At 36.8% G+C, this 22,659-nt stretch overlaps 1 protein-coding gene across 2 annotated transcripts in view; it reads right to left on the minus strand.

Annotated features, from left to right (window-relative positions):
- AKT3 (AKT serine/threonine kinase 3) overlaps positions 1-22,659 on the minus strand; it is a 145,811-nt gene that overhangs the window by 11,423 nt on the left and 111,729 nt on the right. For both annotated transcript variants that reach the window (XM_027887313.1, XM_027887312.1), the window contains exons 10-12: positions 21,622-21,750; positions 7,730-7,944; positions 4,948-5,035 (exon numbers count right to left, since the gene is read on the minus strand). In XM_027887313.1, coding sequence (XP_027743114.1) covers positions 4,948-5,035; positions 7,730-7,944; positions 21,622-21,750 — 432 coding nt within the window. The remainder of the gene's footprint in view (positions 1-4,947; positions 5,036-7,729; positions 7,945-21,621; positions 21,751-22,659) is intronic.

The following is a 22,659-nucleotide window of genomic DNA, read 5'->3' on the forward strand; positions in this document are numbered from 1 at the left end:
GAGTTAAGTGACTTTAAGAGTTGATGTTCAAGACAAAAATCCAATTTCATATCCATCTGTCAAGCTGAATCTGCCCTGGCCATTTCCAAGGCTTGATGTTAGAAATGACAGCAAAAGCAATATCAAATTCTTAGTGTCTTCATTTTCTCTAAGTGAGTGGCATTTCCATTTGGCATCCATTGAGAGCAGCGTGTGAAAAACACCACAGTTTTTCCACAATTCAAGTCCTGGGAAAGTTGTCACCCATCTCTCAGGGGAGGGAAAGGTGCAGACACAGTACCTGACTATTACAGGTACACTGAGATGAACAGACAGGCTTGATTCTACACCTTGAACCTTCTCACACTTACTGAACAACTACACAGATATTTCATTATGAGAGAAAATTTGCCCAACAATAATTTACCACGAATCATTTGTCTTGGTATTCTATAGTAAGTGGCTGAAGCTACTTCAAAGTACCTCTGATCCTCTCGATCTGTCCAGTGAAAAGTATGAGGAGTAAGAACATCAATCTGGTCTTCTCTCTCCTCTTAATTTAAAGAGAATTTTCCTTTCAATGAACTGAAAAATACTACTACCATAAGAACCTCATCCACCAGCAGACTGCAGCTGAATTGTGCTGAGTAGAAGAGAGAAATACCTGTCCATCCCACTCAAACTAGAGCTTCCAGTTGGAGAAAAGACAGTAATTTGAGTTGAGCTTCAAGCCAATCCCTAAGCATTCCTGTAGGGACTGGTTCATCCCCATACCTGGTCCCGAAGCAGGCAGCCTGCTGCCCAGCCAGCTGCCAGAGCACAGCCAGGAGCTGGGAATACCCCATGGACCCTGCATATGGTGGTCCTAGGCAGGTGGTGGAGGAAGAGCTGGGATTTCAATGGTGAAAGGAGACACCACCCAAATCCACAGGAAAACAGGCTTCAGCAGGGAGGTTCACTCATGGATAAACTGTTTTCCAAGTGAAACAATGCTGTTATCATGGACAGGTAGAGAGCACAAACCCGCAGGACTACAGCAATGTAAGTTTAACAATGAGACAGTCTTATGTGTATTTTTCCTCCCTGTAAATTTAAGCAGCTGGTGGAAGGGTCAATCAACTTCCAGGTCTGCCCATACAGTTTAAAGTATCAGTGGAAACACAATCAAAAGATCAGACTGGGTAGCAGTTTTCTGATCTTTTTACTACTTCGCCTGGCAACAACAAAAAAGCAACTAACAAGGCTAATTTCTGCAGGTTTTGTTGCAGTGCAGATAATTGTACAAAAATACTATGATTCAAATAGCAATGGCGTAAACCCAAATGTTGGTATTTTCCGATTTCCCTCCTGCCCTTTCCCTTCAAAATCTGATACACAGAAGTATTTAAATGTGCATTTAAGATCACAGTTATGTTGCAGATTTTGCCAGGCCTGAACCCAGGGCTTCAATCACGGGATTTCATCATCTGCTGGTTTTGTGTCTTGAGGAAAACAAAGGTAGTCACAGCTGAAGGATAAGGAACAGCTTCTTGCAGCTGTCAGACTTCATGCTGAAAGTCAGTGCCTCCATGCTGAGCCAGGTGCCTCCACAAGCACTGCGCCTGCAGCAAAGTCAGGCATCCCAGCCTTCACCGTTACTGCCACTTGTCCCTACTCCCTTCCCAGGACTAACAAATTAATTTGTTAGCACTCCCTAATTTGCTTCAGGAACAATCAGAGGTATTACCACAAATCAGAAGAATATACATATACATATATATATATATACATATACATATACATATATATATATATCAGCCCAAATTTCCATATGGTTTCTTTCCTCTTTCATCTATATTATATGCGGGAATAAAAACAGGCCTTGCTAAAAGGTCTGGATGTCCTTTGCCATGAGGCTGACTGCTTCAAGCCTGAAGACATACCCAAATTTCTACCTTTTAATTAGTGCCCATGTGGTTTTTGTTCAGTGAAAGACCCTAAACAGAACATCTGACAACTTAAGAATATTTCTGCAACCCAAATAAAAATACGCTAATACAATTCTTAAATGAGAAACAGAGACATTTCAAAAAGCTTCCTGATTCCAGCTAAGAATAAAACAAATATTTTATTTAGAAGTATATGGGCTTTTGAAGTCTTCAGAGTTTGCCAAACTATTCAATTTCTCATACACAGGCACAGAGATAAAAACTCATCAGGGCTGAGATGATCACAGGAAGAACCTGGCACAGGCTGCTCTCTTTCATATGCCCTCATGGTTTTACTGCCAAAAATAAATACATCAGATCACAAATGCTAACTATTATACATTTTTCATTTAAAGGCAACGACCTTTCTCTGCTCCAGTGTGCCATACAGTGTAGTATGTATATATATCATTGTGTAGTACCAAAATTAGGTTAACTAGTTAGCAGTATCAGAAAGCTAATAATTCCATTTGACCATTTGGATCCATTTGACCCAATAGAGCTACTGTCACATGAAATACATTAAATACTTTATAGATATATAATTCTGGCTTTAACCACACCAGTAAAGTGACAACCTAGTGAATACCTAAGAGATGCATTTAATAGCTGTAAAAATGGTAAAATGAGAGGCCCACAAGCACAGTGCGAACATGTACAAACCATCACAACTACTTGGAATAACCATGATTTTCTTGGTTTCCATTACTCTGAAAGGGAACTTTCGTTCTTTCATTGCTAACAGAAAACCACTCCTGAAACGCAGCCAGAAAATAACAGTGTCATGGTGCATAAAATGCAGGCAAAATTACTCTGAAATATTTTTACTACGCAAATAATTATATCCACCATCAATTTCATCAAGTGACCCTACTGTTGAAGACTACTAACAGTAAACAGAAACAGAAGCAAGCATAGAATAAACCTGTTTGAAAATCAATTTGTTTAATGCTCTGAGTTATTTTAGAATACCAAAATACCTCAATAATATTCATATAAGCATTCCAATAAGCATACTCAATGAAAGTTCATTAACAGTGTTATGATGTTTGTGGTTTATATTTCAGAGCACAGTCTTACACTCTCTGTACTTCAGAACTTGTAAGACTGTGAGTGCAGATGGAACAACTGGATATTTTAACCAGCCAGACAAATGGCTTTGTAAGGAACATATATGAACAAAATTATTTTTTAATTAAACAGAAAAACATACTGTCAGAACTCATTTACATGAGCTATTTTTCCATAAAGAACACACTGTGTGCCAATACTGCACAAAAGCAATTCTTATGATCCTTGAAGTTGACTGTTCAACTGAGGAAATTCAAATTTTTTTTTTTACTAGCAAATTTGGTTTCTCAAAGCAACAGTGGCCAGAACAAACAAAGATGGACTACAATTTCTCCAGTTATAATAACCCAATAAGCCATATCCACTTCCATGAGCATAACAGCAAAGTGCCAGCATTTATATATATATATATATATATTACTCTGCAAAATGCCTCCTTTTATTTTAAAAGCTTAGAAAAAGATCTTGGCTGAAAGACATTTGCCATGTTCATTTGGAGAGGATCAAAGCACACATAATTAAGAGTATCTATATATTCTTAACTAAGTATGATGCTGAACACAGTGTAGACTTGAAAGCTCTATTTCTAATGCAAGATAATTAGGAAATCTTCTTCAAGACAGCAAGAATAATGTAACAGCTTTTTTTTTCCTCTCACCCACTCCTAGAACACTGCAATCCAATTGATTGGGATTTTTTTTACTCTAGAAAGGTCCTCAACTTGTATTTTTAGATTGTATGCTTCTCTACAGTGTCCTTACATAACCAGCTAGTGGCTGAGCTCGTAAAGTAACCTGATTATTATACTTGCTATGATTATTTAGTGTAAAGTTTCCTGAAACCTTGTGATACTGCCAGGGAAAAATCACACTTGTATCAAGTAACTTCAGAGTATCATATTTTGTATCATCATATACAGGCTTCTATTTCAATTCAATTTGTCAGAGAAGTACCACACCAACAACCACACATTTTAAAATTCCAGTTCAACAACAACTGAAAAAACAGTTTGTATCACTGACATTGTAGCATAAACATATTCTGCTCAGTCGTATGTCTTCCATTTTCCCTTTATTTGAACAAAGTAAAGAAAGTAGGAAAAAACTATCTTTTAAAATTACACAGCTCAACTGGCAACATAAAACAGAGTGGGGAAAAAAAGAGAAGTCTTTATCAAAATAGAAGGGGTTTATAGCAACAAGTAAATTCTTACAGAAATACTAAGATAAAATCAGTTTCTGTATATAAAACAACTTCAGTGGAACTGAGTTTCACTACTAAGATAAATTCATTTTCTAAAATTGTTCCCAAAGTGTTGATCATTACAGGAACAGGACTGGGTTTAGAGAAAACTGCTTCAATTGAATTCCCAGCATTCACTTTTTTCTCGACAAGCTGTTTTAGCTCTGTGTTGTAACACTATTTTAATTTTCTTAGATATCTTTTACAAAATAAGTTTCAAAAAGGTTTCCATTTATATACAAACAATTAGAAAGTAGATTTTTGCTATCACTTCCAATCACTTAATCTCTCTTTTTAATAAAGGGTAGAAATAGAAATACAATTCAGGATAAACTTATATTACATTTTTCACAATATCATGAGTCATACACCTACTTTTCTCTTGAAGGCCCAGGAAGAAAAAGGGAAAGGAAAAAATCTGGACATTTACATAATAGAAGAAAAATCTTTGCTGAGTTTAGGTTGGTTTGCAAAATTTATTTCTGGTGAACTGACAAATTATTACTGAAAGCCCAAAGATTAAGTAAGCACTTCTTGTTCAGAATGATTTATTCATTTGTAGTAACACAAGAAAGTTGCAAAGAAAAAAATTACTAACTCCAGAGAACAGCAGTCCTATGACTATCAGTTGAAACAACCTTGCAGAAGCCAGATTATTCAATATCATATAAATATCATAGTGACATACCTTTTTATCATATACATCTTGCCAGTTTACTCCAGCAAAGAAACTATGGCGCATGATTTCTTTTGCATCATCTGGGCCTCCACCGAGTCTAAACAGTGTGAGGGAAAAAAACACATATTAAACAAGCATTATTGTTATAGTGAGATCAAGTTATTGTTATGGTTGGAAAAGCAACCATTTATTTTTTATTACCTGGGAACAATTTTCACCCACTTAATATGTAATTTTCACCTGTTTAATATGAATTCCAATGATCTCTAGAGAAAACGTGATAGCAGAAGTATCCATGCCACGGTGTATTCTATTAGAGCATTCCAACTACAGTGTTTGCTACAGTCCATGATGAGCTTTTTTAGTAATTCATTAATTTTAAAAACATACTTAAGTTTAGTTTGCTTGAAAAAAAACAACTAACATTCTGGCACTATTAAAAACCCAAACCAACCCAATAATGCTGAAACAAAATTTTGCCAAGGAGGTGCCAGGCACTGAATCAGTAATGACTCGCACATCATTTTTGTACAGTGTTCGCTGCTGTTGCATCTGGGTGCTGTAACAATTAACCAATTACCATAAAATAGTCTCAATCTGAGTCAATTAGTATAAATTAATAAATTGTAGGCCTGCTGAGAAGGTTATTTAAAGGCCATTGTAAATAACCACACTATTCACTGTGGCCTGTAGCTTGCCAAAGCCAGACTCTGTCTGTTAAATCATCCTAGGAAGTTAATTTCACCTACTTTGGGTGAACTTGCCCAAGGCGATTTGAGCTACAGAAGTGGCCACTGCTGCCAAAAGAGGAGGGTCCCACCCCTGCCTATACCTCTCCTCTCTCACTTGCATCTATAGCATCAATCCCACTTGATGACTCTGAGCAGAGTCAGCTCGCTAACCTGGAAATAAGCCCACAAAGAGAGAGGAGAGAGAGAGGAGCGAGAGAGAGAGGGAAGAGGAGAACTGGCCATTTTTTGTTGCATTAGCAAGTCCAATTTGACTGAACGAGTTTAATGAGCTTCCTTGAGCTGCTACTATGGGTGAAGAAAGAACCACACAAACAATCATAGGACCCTCTGCCCTTTTCAACAGCAGAAGTCGACTTTCAGGATTCTCAGCTCTCATCTAACTTCTCCTTGAGGCTGGCTATCCTACTGCCCTAACAGAAGGAAGCTGCAGCAAAGAAAAAAAAGCTAATCTTAACTGAACAAGCAAACCATAGTGTTAAATATTGACAAGAAGAGTGACATGCACAGTTTGTGTTTCGTTAAAAGGAACCGCTAAAGTTATAATGACAAATTTTAAAAGAACCGTTTAAGTAAGATAAATTCCCCTCTAAAGCATTTACGGTAAGGAGGAATGATTTCCACAACCAAGAAAAAACATCTGTATTGGTATTACCCTGCTGCCAAATTACTAAAATATTCTGGACTACTATGTCAGTCTTGCAATAACTGAGTGTAAAGTTATTCTAATTTCCAAGCTGTATTCCTCCTTGTTTCTCAACTACTCATTGTAAAATTCTCTACATCTTGGCAAAGCATGGCATTTAGCCTGCGGTCTCCAGACTTCTCTTAGTATCTTCCTTTCTAGCTGCTCACAAAAAAAGCTGAGTTGCTCTTACTCTGTGCTCCCACCCTATTTAGCATTAGCCAGCACAAGAACTTGAATATAAGCAAGCTTGTAAATGTAAGTCTGTAATAAACACTCCTGTTTGCAAAGATTAATCACAAGGAAGCATCTTTTCAGTTCTAAAAGTTAATGTATTTGGTGGGGCAGATTGTTTGGAGGTTAAAATGCATTAGGAGTTGCTCCAGAAACACAGTTTTACTCTACTCTCCATGTATTTGTCTGGTTGGTTTGTGCTGCATACAGCAAATTCAGTTAGAGCAGACAAGCTGACCACTTGGTGCTGTCCTGGCTGTTGCACTTGGCTGCATCCAGACAAATCCCTTGAAAAGACATGACAACCAGTCCTGCCTGGAGCACCTGCAGGCAATGCTCACTACTGAAAACTTCTCGAGAAAAAACAGAGGGTGAACGAGGACTAGAAAAGAGAGACAAGACAACGTCTGCAGCCCTAAAACATGCCAAGAGACTCACAAGAATGACAGATACTGGGGAAAAAAGGTACCTACAAACAAATCCCACTGATTTACAAAGTCAGAGGTTTGTTTTAGAACCACAGAGGACTGGACACTGCTGGTCCAGTGCTGGAGCCACTGGTAAAATGGCTCTCCTACGCAACAATCCCAGAGGGAAAAGCCTATCACAAAAGGGCACAGACAGCAGCTGGGTGATACTTGCTTTCAAACCACTCTATTTAAATTTCACTCAGAAGCTGTATTCTTTAATCAGTTACGAGTTTACATGATCTAACATGTAATTTATTTATGTGCCCTAATAAAACATAGCTGTGGCTGTCTATACATGTCTCCTGCCATGATGGAAAGAACAAGTGCTGTAGTCCCCACGAGACACTACAGTCAACTCAGGGTTAAGTCCTACTGGAAAAAACGATTGAGAGCTTTCACTTTGTTCTGGTACACTCTAAACCTAAAAAGACCCCTGTATTTGCTGTGAATTATTAAAAAAGCTTCTCCTGTGTTTTGTAAATGATTGCTGCACTGAAACAGTGGAAATCTGAGACTGTATGGCTTCATATGGCCCTTGCCTGTGATTGACAGATCCTTCAATCAGAAAAACCAGGCACCACTGGCCTACTTTTACATTACCCAGTACAATTAGAGTGTTTATTATGCCTGTATATCTAATTAATTTCACTCACCGCTTATTTGGATCCTTTATCAGTAGGCCTGATAATAATGATTTTGCATCTGCAGATAGAGTTCGAGGAAATTTTATGTCCTCCATTAGTATCAGTTCAAATAGTTTCTCGTGATCTTGGTTGTAGAACGGTAATCTTCCACACATCATTTCATACATGACAACTCCTAATCCCCACCAGTCCACTGCACGACCATAGTCATTATCTTCTAATACCTGAGACAGAAACCAAAAGCATCTGTAAGACATACATTTCAAACACAATCATTTCAGTCTGTTTAATGCAACTCTGAATATGAATGGGTTTCTGAGGCTTTATTTTCACAGTGTGCTACAAGGACTCCCAGAACCTGACTCAATACTTGCAACTGCAGCACTGACTCACACACCTGAGCTCACGGAAATTCCAGGCATACCACTGACTGCACTGCTAAAACCAAACTAAAAAATTGAGAATTACTTGCTCACAATTATTTTGACTGCATTTTCCCCTTTCCTATGTCCTCTACCATCTCATTTACACATAGCTTTAGAAAGAGACACTACCTATAAGTACTAATGCCTCAGTTAGATGAGGTGAAGCACCTCTTTGCTCAGTCACTTGCTCTTTCTTACCCTACCTGTCCAAAGCCTACAATTTAGTACCACCTTAATCTCACTGAGACAAGTTTAGTTCCTTTATGATCTTTGTTTATATTAAAAGTCCTCAGTGCCTTTCTCCTGACAGTTCCATTGCATTCCATTAAATAGTCATAACAGCTGAACTGCAACAGCGCAAAAAAATACAATGTTTATACCATACTATGTTTACTATGATACTATGCTTGCAAGATATAAGCATGGAAATGTGATAAAGTTGATATCATTTTTTAACATAATGCCTCCAATGTCGTGCACCTAAAAGCAACCCTTCTGCCAGCAGCCCCAGAGAACTGGAATAAGGAATCTAAGCAGTGTGTCTTGACCTTAATACACCTTCATATTAAACTGCAGAAATGGAGACAACATAAGAGCAGCATACACACATAACAAAACCATAAGCAATAAGGAAAATGAAGGCTACTGAATATATAATTCCAATTTCTGTGAATTTCTAGTAGATCATGCCCCTTCATTCAAAAAAAGATGAAACAGTTAGAAGTTAATAAACATTAAAACAGAAGGCACTGTGACTGTATGTGTCAAGTTGCCAATATTTCTTTCTGAAAGATCTATTAAAAAACCTTAAAACAAGACATTAGACTTAAATAATAAACAGGTAGAAAGCTCAAAGAAATGCAACTAATACAGCAGAACTATATTTATAACGAATTAAATAGTTCTTTATATAGAATTGTTACTGTATCACTGGAAGGCAGATTCTGAAAGGCAGCACCATGTGACTGATTTTAAAGGAACCCCAACCAACAACAAACTAACTCACAGAAAACAAAATACTTTTTACAACACACAGACACATGCAATCACCATCACAGAGCTCATCTAGATTCAAACAGTAAGCATACAGGAACAGCCCTTTAGATACAAGGTAGTAAAAATCTGGTGACATGTAAAGCCTTCAGGCTTTATCGAATACAGCAACACCTAAAAGATCAGAAATAACTTTTATCCACGAGTACATTATCTTGTGATTGTCTAAAATGTGTAACAATTTCCTCTGAAGCAAGAGCAGAGACAGTCCTCACCAACCTGGGGACACCAAGTGGCCACGGCCACCCACAGGACACACGCATTACCCTAGCCAGCCCTAATGAGGGGTGTTGAGCTCATTTATTTGCCTCTCTTTTTTCTCCCAGAGTAAATCCAAGCCTGCTCTGAAGTATCTGGTGCATGCTATTAGCAGAAACAACACGCAGTCTGATCCAGTATGGCAATTTTGGATATCCCACAGTAATTAATGCATTCATACTCCTAGTTTTCACTGTCCCTAAGGATTAGTAGCAGAAACACAATGAAAAGAAGTATATTAAAAATCCCTCTTGTGTATATAAGATTTAAAAATCATAAATATTAACACATTAACACATACTATTTACAACTGTGCCAAAACAAACAGACTTGTTACATCACTGATATTTCCAAAGAGAGGGTGAAATTTTGGGAAGTGTAAAATTCAACAAATTATCGGAATAAGTACATATGACAAAACTAACTAAAATAACTCCCACATTTTAAAATTAATTAAATGTTTTATGAGTTTGAGCATATTGCAAGCTATTTGCTGAAAAGCTGTATATAAAATCTGTGATGCTTGTCTTTAAATCACCGTTTCTTCTACCACAGAATAAAAGCATTATGTATTTTTCTACTATATCTATTAGTACTATTACTGTTTCTCTTATCTGCAAAGTTAGCTACTCTTTTCATTTGAAGCTAGCAAAATATATAAGATTAAGAGATACTGGTAGATTCTTTTTACAAGTAAGTTGAGGTGTGGTTTACATTTGTGATTTATAAAAGAAGGCAACGGGAAAATAAAACATATCGTTCTCTGAACAAGGCAAGTCACATGGACAATAGCTAAAGCCAATTGTATTTGTGCCTTTACGTAATTTATGCAGGACTTTACCTAATAATAATAAAAAGTATGAACAACCTTTTGCTGCATTCCCACAACAGCAACAAAGCAGTGGTACAAAGAAAGAGCCAAATGTGATTTTTAACCTCTTTTTACATAAAATCATAAAAAAGCATAAAAGCTGGATTAACTGCCTCCCAAACCCGCATATCACCAGCCGGGTTCTCATCCCCAGCTGGCAAAACTGGCAACTCTTTATTTTTGTTTAAATACCTGGTTTACAGCCAGCCAGACAAGCAAGAGCATCAAAAGGGTTTTATTTAGGCAAAAGGAAAACAGCCTGAAAATAGTGTAAATAAAGCAAAATGCATCTCAAGTTATTTTAATATAATTTAATATTGTGCATAATGCGTTCACAGTGAAGATGCACTATTATTTCCTTCAAGTCATTTGTAGTCCTCATGGTGTTAAGAAACATCAGGATTTGTAGACTGTGACCAGTCAATGGAAGTGAAATGCTGGAGTCCAGCAGCTCCTACAACCAAATCTATGCAATTAGGGCAGGCATGAGAAAGTGTCTATACACACTGCCCTAGCATTACAGAATCCTTTCCAAACAGTTCTTGGATTTGAGGGATTTGTTTTTAATTACACTGAACATAGGTCAAGAAAACTTCAACTCAGTCCTAAAATGAACATGACACACAGCTGTGGGATTTGTACCTAGGAATAGTTCAATCTTTTGCCTGCTGTGAACTGGATATTTACTTTTAGAAACACCTCCTTTGGTTGTGAGGACTAACATTGCTGTCTTTCCAGTATTTGTGGGATATTCTTGTATATGTGGGGTACCAGCCTAAGCACCCGGCCAGACATAGACCCTGTGGAAAGTTTGATCTCTTGGACTTTGTACACTGCCCTTAGTAGTGTACAATCATACAATTCTTGTTCTTTGCCGTAAGGACCCACAGGTCTATATTTAAGCAAATGCACTGTCCTAACAACACAGTTCCTTCAAGGTCACAGCAGCAAAGGCAGCAGCCCCACCAAAACCATTGTAGAGGGCACAAGTTCAACCACTCTGGTATCTGTTGTAAAGCAATGTACTGATATTCTCCAGGAGTACAACACAGAACTCCTGAGCTCAGAAAGAGCACCAACACTGAGCATGTACTCAAGTCAGGTGCGTTTTCATAAAGCAAAGATGAAGTTACATGCTCTCTTCCACAAAATTTGTTTAAATAGTCAGATCATTCAGATATATAACTTCCCTTCCTTCACCTGCTTCACACACACTGCCTGCCAGAATCCCAAGCCACCTGTCAAGATCTAGATGAGGTCTTAGAAGACAAGAGCTCCAGCATGATGTGACAGTGTGTGGACAGCCTTTATAGTCATTCATCCCTCACATCATCACAGTACCCAAGTGACTTGCCAGCACTGAGTAAAGCAGAAGGTGGACTGACTGCAATTCTGGATGATCCCACAGATCATGGGAAACAAAACTCAAAAAATTATCATCACTTTTATTAATTAAGGGAATCTTACTCAATTTGTTTTCAGGGCTCTAGTTCCACAACTGGTTCTTTCAGAGGCAGTACCAGCCTAATTCAGGCTCTTGTTTCTGTTCTTTCACCACGGTTTCCATTACCTTGCCAAAAGGTAATGCAACATACTACATAAGAGAGTAGAAAAAATGGGGGAAAAAACTTCGCCTTGGACTATTTTTCACCTGGATCAAGTCCTCTGATCTAAGCCACTCAATTGCCATGTGAACAGTTCCAGCAGCACAAGTGAGAACACCAGGACAGGCAGCATCAGATACGGCACTGCTGCAGAAAGAAATGCTTGTCAACTGGTAAGTGGATCAAGGGTTGGACTTGACGATCTCAGAGGTCCTTTCCAACCCAGCTGATTCTATGACTCTATGAACCCAAAATTACACCACAGAAGTTACACTGACTCTAACAGGTATTCCTGCACACACAGACAGCTGTAACAGCTGTGTTCACTCAATGGGAAGATTAAGGCCCTGCTTCCCTTCCCAACAAGCATTTCTCTAAAGCACACCAACAGTATAACAAGGTTCCAGTGTGGTCATACACTCATAGCTGCACTGAAACTACCACAGTTTTTACAGTCATCGTTGCTCCTCTAAAACTTAACACCTACACCTGCAGTATGAAGACAGTCTGGGTTTATACAGATGCTTTTAAAAACAGCTGCTCAGGTGCCAATGAAGTTTTTATTCGCCAGTGTTATATAAATATGCAAAAGGTTAAGTAACATACATACTTTCTAATAAGAAGAAACATCAGGCATCTGCAGGTACTGTAGCGCTTTTGTGGATATTTTAGCAGCACTGGACATCATTACAGTTTTAGCTAATGGAGAGCTATTTATTTACCTTAAAATTTTCATTTGTATTGCGGTTAAAAGGCAACTCAACTGTTTCTTAAATTTACTGAGATAGCAGGAATAGCCAACTGTAACAAGGGAAAACAAAGTATTCTCTAGTGACTCCACTATCTCTGCACTCTTTGGGATTTCTGGAGAGTACTGCTGGCAATGACCAGGTATACAACGGGATAGAGTGCTTTGTACGCAGAGTAAAGACTGCAAAGCCCTACATACAGAACAAAAAAATTCAGTTCACAGACCTAAGTTTTCCTTCGTGATGACTAAGACAACACAAACACACTGCAGGGCTGCTAAGATCATGGTATTCAATTGTGGTTTTCCCTCATACAGAATAATTCATTTTGCTGACAAGTAATTACAGATCAGTAAAGAAAAATACTCTTGTATTTACATTTATTGACCCTCCCCCCAAAAAAGGGCAGTCTTCTAACATTATAATATTACTCCCCCTGCTGAAAAGTCCACTGTCTCAGACTTGAATAAAAAGTTGTAGTACCATTGGAAGTTTTCTCTTTCCCAAAACTAAAATCCACTGAAAAGACCTCCTCCTCTACTTCAACAGTTGTTGTAGATTTTAATCTTTAGGTTTATTAGTCAATACATCTCCAGGTATTCTTGGCTTTACACATGTCACTCCTTTAAGAGCCGAATGTACAGTCCAGAATTTGATGTCCATTTAATTTTATGGTGATAACAGTAAAAAGGTATCTTTTATTATCTTTATTGCTTCAGTAGCTAGAGCTGGAGGCAACAGCTTGAGATACACCTGCAAACTCCTGTTTACAAGGGCTTGGGGCAGAGACTTAGGAAGCAGACGACTCAATGCCAAAGAGAAGCTGGTACATGCACAGGCAATGCTTTTACAAGTTTCTGTGAAGAGACTTTCTTCAGGAGGCGAGCCAGCAGTGTAACAGGTGAAGTTAAAATACTCTGTGAGCATCTTAATCATATACTTCCCCTCACCTTCAGTGGATCTAGGATTCTCCAATACTTCACTAATCACAGAACACTGAATATATTCAGACATAAACTGAGGTGAATGCAGAAAATCACTTAATCCTGCCTTTATCGCATTTTCTTGAAACACAACATCCCTGATGAGCATCCTCTAGAAGACCTTTGGTTGCACAGCAGAAATTCACACAATCAAGAACTGTATTTCCCACAGACCTTTAAAGGGTAGGTAGCTGCTGTAACTTCTGGACTCTGCAAACACAGACAAATTTAGCAGTAACCTTGAGCATGAAAGGCTCAATGTAAAATTCACTGTCAATCCTCTACAAAGCATTGTCAGCATTGGGGTTTACCTTTAAAAGAAGAATATCAAAATACTGGACTCATACTTTGTGCTGGATAACCAAGGTAACTTAATGGAAAAGCAATTACATTTTTGACATAATTATGGTTTCCCTTAATCCATTAGATATAGACCTTCAGATAGGACATTACAAGTAGCTTGTTGCTCAATCAATAATTTTGACAGAACAGATGGAAAAATATTTAAACATCTAAACAAACTGTCTGCACACCTATTTTGTGAAAGAAAACTGAGAACTTGGACACACCAATGTACTGTTAATTTAAGGGGAAAAATACCCTGTTTTCAATTAACCTTACAGTTAAGGTGGAGTGTATGTTCCTTAAGCATTCCTGGTAACCTTTCACACATTTTTATATCTACAGTTGTTGGTCTGTTAAAAAAAAATTCACCCACATATTATTCAACAAAAGTTAAAAAGTGTTATTTCCAAGAACTTTCTATCAATTGTGGTAACAACCACAACAATAAGAAAGTTTATAATCTAACACTAGTGAACAAAGGTAATACACACTTCTTTATAGATACAGACTTTTATCCAGATGTATGAAAATCCATCCTACAGAAGAGTATGTTTGCCAAGTATTATACAATTTAATTACTATAACCGTATTTTGGTAAGAAGAGTGGAAGTATTGCTGCGCCAATAGTAAAAACACCCACTTGAATGAATACTCATTGGTTTTACTATACACAGCTGAAAAGACACAACATCAAGGTTACAGACATCCTTGGAAACGGACACCTGAGATTTTCTACTGCTCTAATTATTGCATGTAGTTTTTCTCCACTTTCTATCTAGTCTGCAGTACTGTTTTACTTCTGGTCCTAATGTAAACTATCTTCCCAATGCATTTTTGTACTTGAGATTTTGCCCATCTTATCTAGTTTTTTGTTATGTAACCTTAACAAAATAAATAGCCAAAAAATTTCTTTAAAAATTTGTTAGAACACGTGCTGATATAAATGTGAATTGAACAAAATCTCCTAGGACAAAGAGTACGCAATACTAATTAATGCATTTAACCTCCCACAAGAGACAGACTTCAGTAGATTTCAAAATCTAAAAAAAAAAAAAAAAGAAAAAGGCAGTTAAGCTGTTGCACATGAAAAAAAGTATTCTAACAAAGAGCTGGCTTTTTGGCGAAAAATAAATAATAGAAAAAAGCCAAGAAAACAACCACATCATCTTAAAAAGCCCCTGAAAAGACACCTTTCATAGAAGGCAGAAAATAAAAGCAAAATATGATTTCAATCTACAGAAAGATGGCACAAATCTCTCATAACTCTCTACCCACTCTACCACTAGAAGAAAAACTGCAGACTTGTTCATATCTGTATTAATTATCACTGCATTAGCAGTAGTCTCTAAAACATACACTGCCATAAGATGGAAGATGTGTAAGAAGTAATAAATAATGATAATACTGTGATTTTTTTTTTCTGGTTGCTCATTCTTCCTGAAATTATATTGAATATTTACTGATGTTAAACAGCATTTGTTCAGCTTTTGTTTATGCTTCATTACTCTCAGAAAAACTAAAGGCTTTTGCTGAGATGGAAATAATGTTTGTATTGATTAAATGAAAATTAATGAAAAAGGCTTCAAGCATGTCATTGAGACAGTCTTTCCAAGAATTGCCACACTTATTTGTTTCACAAAAAACATGTGCACTTTATTAGAAAATTGCTCTGTGCTTTAAAGTTTTGGTTTGAGTACAAAAGTTTATTTATGGGCAGTGTCAAGCTAATCTCTTTTCTAGTCTTTTGTTTGTTTTATTATTTTTGCATATTTGTTACATCTTTCCCCTTGAGAAGTCTGATACTGCATGTGGACAATTGGTTTTTGTGCCTGGTGAGATTAACCAGATAGCATGAAAATTCAAATTCTTGTTACATTATCAGTTATCTGGCTTCAGGAGAAAGTCTAACTCTTCTGCTAATATATCTCTTGTTGCGGCAATGCTGCTTTATGTGTAACTAAGCCATGCTTTCCTACTCTTTATCTAAATGTTCCCCATCTTTTTACCTTGATACTGGTTATTTTTGGTTATGATGTTCTGCTCTGGATACCCTGCCTTGTCCACATTTCATCATGTTCATCTCAGGGGCCCACTAGCAAAACCAAGCTGACAAAAATGCTCACATTCAAATCCCTAGCATTTTTGATGACTCGGGAGCATATGATGAAAGGAGGTAGAACACTAAAACATAAGTGATAACCAAACAGAAAAAACCCCACATTTGACTTTTCATGAGATCCTAGCATTTCAACATAAAACTTCCTGCATTTTTATTTCCTTACAACATAAAAAAATAATTTTTTGCTTGTAATTCTAGTGTAAAGAGAAAATTCCACATTGTGAATCTCCCATAAATCAAAAGGGAAAATATTTTCAGACATAGATGCTATTCCTCCTCACCCCCCTCCACTGGTCCTCACCCAGAAATAAAACGTAGCCAAATATACAGCAGACAGCTGTTCAAGAGCAAGTGCCAGCACTAAACCACATTTCCACAGGTAAAACAAATTCTATTGTGCCTCTGCTAAGAATCGGATTATGCATGAAGCATCAAAGTAAACACAGAGTAAGTAAACTTCAACTAACCTTTCAAAGCCAAAAGAAAATCAGTTAAGTAAAATACATCAGTGTAACTACACTGTTCAGGCACTGAGCAACTACTAACTATACTTCCAGGAAAATGAGTACAGGTTATCAGAAGTTGTGGCTTTTTGGTTTTAAGCAAAAGTCAACAACCAAAAGCAAAACATTTTGCCTCACCAAGAAACATACCATAGGCTTAAGACAAACACTACTCAAATACAAAACAAAACAAAAAAAATTATGGCATCAGTGTTGGTAGAAGACTTGGAAATTAATATTTATCAGATTAGATACTTTTTATTTTATGGAGAAAAATACATCCATAATAGATTTTTTTTTTTAAAGAATGGTTCATTTTTTTATGTAACTTGATAGATATGAATGCTAAGACTCCACTAAACAAACGAAAATGAATAAGCAAATCTCCAGCTCTCATAGTGGGGTAAATCTTTGGATGTGATGGTTCACACAAAAGAAACTTTTTCTTTTGGTGATTATACCTTCTCTACTTGCTTAGCTTTACATTTGCCTGTATGACTCAGAGGTAATGCTCCCTGTTAGAGATTAGCTCTAGTCATACAGATATCCTCATTACACCCATAATTTATGTACCATTATAATGAGAGAGTTAAAATCTTTTTGTGGCATCAGAAGAAAAATATCACAACCTGCAACACTACCAATGTATTATGATAAAGAATGACCCTTTTGACACCATTCTTTGAGTATGGAACACAATTGAGTTGAATGGATCATTTTAAAAGAAAGAAAAAAGAATACAACCACCACCTTTCCAACTCTCTGGCTGATAAAAACTACCCTTGGACAAGACAACACTGTATAACATACTCTTTCCTAAATATATACTGAGTACTCATAGGTCCCATTTCTTTTAAAGTTTTTGTGGGTTTGTTTGGTTTTGGGGGCTTTTTTGGGGGGCTAGGGGGTGCACTCCATTTTGTTCATTCTAACTTGGCGATCAAAGAATTTTTATTTTTACACTATTACAGAAGTGCATTTTTCTAGGTTTCCAAAACCACCTTATTCAACCTTCCCCATCTGTCACCATCTGCTTCTTTTTAGCATGTACTTTTTGTGTGATCACATAAGCATGTGAAAAATAACTAACATTCAGATGATTGTCTGCTGGTACATTTGAGGACTGGGCATAATAAAAGTGAACTGCCAAAACGTACTTAACACTTCTAATTTTGTTGGGTCTTGCATGTAAGCTACATTTGATTTTCAAACTGTTTTACAGTTGGAAAGTTGATCAGGTACTCTAACTCAACAGTAAAACTGAGACTACATAATTAGCTCAGCACTAAAAAGATTATATTCAAAGGGAGGAACAAAACCCAGAAATATATCCACACGAGTTCACACATCCATCTTGACTGAGTCTGTCTGCACTATGTTGCCTGAGGCACAGGATAAGATGCTACAAGCAGCCTACTTCTGGACAGTCACTGCCTGTGTCTTCTTTACAAGCTACCACAGGGCAAAGAATAAAGGACTCATGTTTAAAAGCATGCAAGAAACCTCACAGAAATCCTTGGAGAAGCAAAGGCACTAAGTCAATGGTAGAAATAGAATGGAAATACAATGCAATTCCTTCACAATGCAGCAGGTATTGCTTCTAGTTCTAGGTGAAAAATAAATGGAAAATACCATCAAGGCACAAAACCTGAATGATGCAGGTATCTGTTTCCAGGACTCTATCACGTACAACACAGCATTTCTGCTTGTAAATGCACTTCTTAGTACAGCTTTAACATGAAAAGAACAAAACAAGAGTAAAGGTAGAGAACTGAACTTATCTCCAACCCTTCAAAAATACATTACCCTCACTTTAAGGGAATTTCATACACAAAATTCTTTCTATCTTTTTGAAGCACCATCACTACAGGCCTCTCAGGTCTTTAGCTGAACCAGAACACCTGCATGTTTTTATCAGTGTAGACAATTTGGTGGAGTGTTTCCTTATCCTTTTTCTTAAAAAAAAATTAACAGAAGTGCATAAAATAAAATGAACCACAATAACAACAGGAACTATCCCTTCCCCTAAATAAACCCTAACAATCAATATTCATTAGTGCTCACCAGAGGGATCGAAACATGAGTGAGAACTTGACCTCCAGAGCATGATGGAAGAATGAGACTAACAAGAAGTTTCTTCTCCACAGTCTTTTTTTAATAGCAATTTCCCAACTCTTAGAAGTTCACATTGGTCTTAAAACCTTGTGAATGCATATGCCATGTAGCAGCACCTTAACAGCAGCTTTCCCTTAATTTGTGCCATTTCCCACAAGTTCCCTTTTTCATCCAGTAGTTCTGAAGGTGGCAAATAATGCCTGTTATTTAGACAAAAGTTGCATAGAATTTCAAAAAGCACGTTACTCTGATGTCTCGATTACCTTTACATTTAAAGAGAAAGGAGATTAAAATGAAACTGCATAAGCCACGTCAAAAATTATTCTGTCCTTCTGTTCCTTTATATTCCTACACAAACAACTCTTCAGCAAGCTTCTCTTCATTTTTAAGTTGCCCATCAACTTCTCCTACCGTTTCTGTCTCTGCAACACATTCTATTAGTTTTTCTTAATAGAAAATTAACAAAATAGCATAATTGTCTTTAGTCCAAACTCTCTCTCCTGCCCAAAATCACATTTTTCCCCATAAGAAAAACTTAGTTTCAGTTCATATCAAGATGAGCTGTGCAGTAGCTCATCATATTCTCAGTCCAAACAATTACCAGACTGGCAAATATCCTGATCCAATCCAAGCAAGCATTAAAAGAATTAAATAAATGTCCAGTTGCACCAGTGACAAAATGGTTTTTCTGGGTCTATCTCAACCTTTTATGATCTGTACATACCATAATATTCTTAGAAAATTCTACTTCAATTCCTGTAAACACAGGAAAAGTGTGTTTTCTTCTTGCTCTAATCATGCCTGCAGTACAGGGTAGCACACTTTCCCTTGCTGAAACTCACTGAACTTTGATGACCACATTCTAGATTATATCAAAGCCATATCCTTCCCAAAAAGAAAAGCTGTAAATAAAAAGTTACATGAAATGTAAGGAGAGACAGCAGTTGCTTCTTGACAAAAGAGTTTTATGTTTCACTTCTCTGAGACAAAAGTCAGGGTAATAACTGATTACACACGATCTCTCTCAGGCCCATTTTTAAAAGAAAGATTGCCAAACAAGTGTTGTGGAATTGATCTTTGTATTTCGTTCATCTTCACCGGTCCTACTTTAAAATTTGTTATGACTTACACATCTTCTCATGTCTATGGATAAAGGCTATGAATCTTATCTATCAATCTTATTTATTGTCACCTTTAAGTGACAGTAACTGTGTAAGCTATATTGAAATATTTGCCTTTTTTTTTTTAATGAAAGGCAACTGTTTTTATAGGAATGCATCCATCTAATCTGTACATATGTACAATCTTGTACATATTCATCTAATCTGTACTTTTATGCTAATAAAATATAACTATGTGCTACCCTTTTCCCTTTATTAGAACACACCTACATATCACTGATCATCTACATCTTTGAAGAGTGATTTGAATGACATCCATGAAGTCCCTTACAGACTTGTTCATAGTCAAAACGATTTCTTTCCTGTTATTAAAAAGATTAAAATCTGCAAAAGTAATTCCCGATATTTAAAACTTGTCTCTCCTCTGACACCAGAATTTAGTACCACACTCTCCTATAACAAAGACTGTGAACTTAGTCCTAACTGAACTGAAATGCAGAGATCCAAAAACTGTAATCTAATCTATGAAAACACCCTTATAAACGATCAGAATCAAAAGCACTTTCATCTGTCTGTGCTTCCTAAATGGGATCGCAATTCATCTTTTTCTCATTGGATCTATCAATATTTTGTGACTCCACAATGTCACAATGACACCACAATCCTTAATTTGACAGCGTACTTTGAAGAGTAACAACGGAAACAGACTCCTAAGAAATAGTCTCTTCTTCCCAGAAAGAAGTGAGAAATCATAACACATTTTATACCTTTCAAACAGGAAATACCACAGACTCTTACAGTAGAGGGAAGTATTGAGTATTACCATTACACTTACACACATACACAAAAATGAGGTTTGCATTAGTTCTACTGCAGATGAAAGAGGAATTTCACTATTTATCAGACAACCAAATTCTTCTCAAAGGACTATATAGTTTCACAAATAAAAAGTTACTTGCTCATTCTTCAATAAGTGTGATAAAAAACCCAATCTTGGTAATGCTTCCCTTGCTTTTTTTTTAGTAGACATCAGTGGCAAAGCTGTCGGCACTAATAATACCGGCACAGATCATTTGGATGGACTTTGGCTTCTACAACACATTCTCAAGTGGCCAAACCAGAGCTGCAAGAGGAACCAAAACAATGCCCTCATGTCCATCTTTTTATCAATTCTGGAGAAGTGTGATGCTTGGCACTCCTGGCACTAGCTAATCATAAAAATGGGGTGACACACCCCGTGATGTCCCTTCTGCTTACATGTCAGGAAACAGCTAAGTTTTGGTGTCCCTCCCTCAGCTAGTTCTTAGGCTGATACACTGAACTGTTTTTAGCAGAACTATCTAAAATTTCAACTCCCTCTCCCTGCAACTGGGGAGTTCAGATAAAACCCAAACTCAGTACCTTCCTATTTTCCCTCGCCTCCACTGAGGCTATATAAATGCTAGCTGCACAGCTCAGTTAGGCAGGATCATATGTTCCAAGTGACAGACAGATGGAAAATTATTTTTGAAGAAATCATTGGAAGATAAAAACTTTAACAGAGGAAGGCAAACACGAGAAGGAAAGTGCACATTAGAGGGCTTTTTAAACACTACAAAGCAAAGCATCAATATGCATACAATCACCTCAAAGAACAGCAGTACGTTCCATTTTGAATAACAACTGTATAGTACTAATCAGGCAGACTGTCAGTCTAAAGTTAAATGGAAAAGAAACATTTTGTACTGTATTATAAGAATATATTCTAAATCATACCTCGGGTGCCAGGTATTCTGGAGTACCACAGAATGTTTTCATAGTTGCTGCATCTGTGATTCCTTCTTTGCAAAGTCCAAAATCTGTAATTTTTATGTGTCCATCTTTATCCAACATTAGATTTTCTAACTGTGTATTGGGGAGAAAAATGTTCCCTTAGTATTTCTTAACAGGACAGGTTGATGTTTTACACCATTTTTGTAAAAAAAGATAGAGTTATCCTTACAACAGAATGTAATTCAGTTTTAATTTTAAAAAGAATTACAGCATCTATTATATTACAGCATTTAACAGAGTTTACTATCATACAAGTTAAATAATTAGCTAACACTTTAATACAGTTTACAATAGCAAATCTCAGGTCAATCAGAGCATGACCCTTCATTCTGAAGTTTTACAAGTTTGGTGCATCTTCCACAGAACAAAAGGGAAATAATTTTCTAAATATTCTGAAGACGCACTCAAACAATTCAAGGTTGCAGTCATGGCTGTCATTTGGTAAGACTTCATAGGTTTCCTTTGCTCTAACATGACCTTCACTATCAAGATACATTTTACTTACTATACTGTCATGAAACAGCATATATCCATAAATCCTTAAAATACCTCCATCTTCCACAACCTTTTCAACAACAGACAGAAGTGGGGATAAGGCAGCTACTGATAAAAAAACCCAAAACCCTGAGGTAAATTCCTCTTCGTCTCCTTGCAAAGGACACTTCTGAAGTGGTCAATATGTACCTCTGCATGCTTTGCACTGCTTTCTAAATACACGATTCTTGCTTTGAGATGTGAAATGGCTAATATCACCTTCCCAGAAGTTGTTAATTAGCAGTACTTAAAATACAGATAGAACTGAAACAAAGGAAAACATATTCTGAACAACTTTTCTCAACAAAAAACATTTTTGGTTTTTTTTTTTCAAACTATAAGGTACATAGTGAAAATACCAACATAGAACAATCATATCCCTGTCTTTCTAAGCCTGCATAAAGCCTGAAATATTATTCAAAGGTGTAGATTTTCTGTTGGAAGTGT

This window comes from Empidonax traillii, unplaced genomic scaffold (genome assembly GCF_003031625.1).
Source record: "Empidonax traillii isolate 1590-97213 ecotype Southwest subspecies unplaced genomic scaffold, ASM303162v1 scaffold206:size1282135, whole genome shotgun sequence".
NCBI classification, from domain to species: Eukaryota; Metazoa; Chordata; class Aves; order Passeriformes; family Tyrannidae; genus Empidonax; species Empidonax traillii.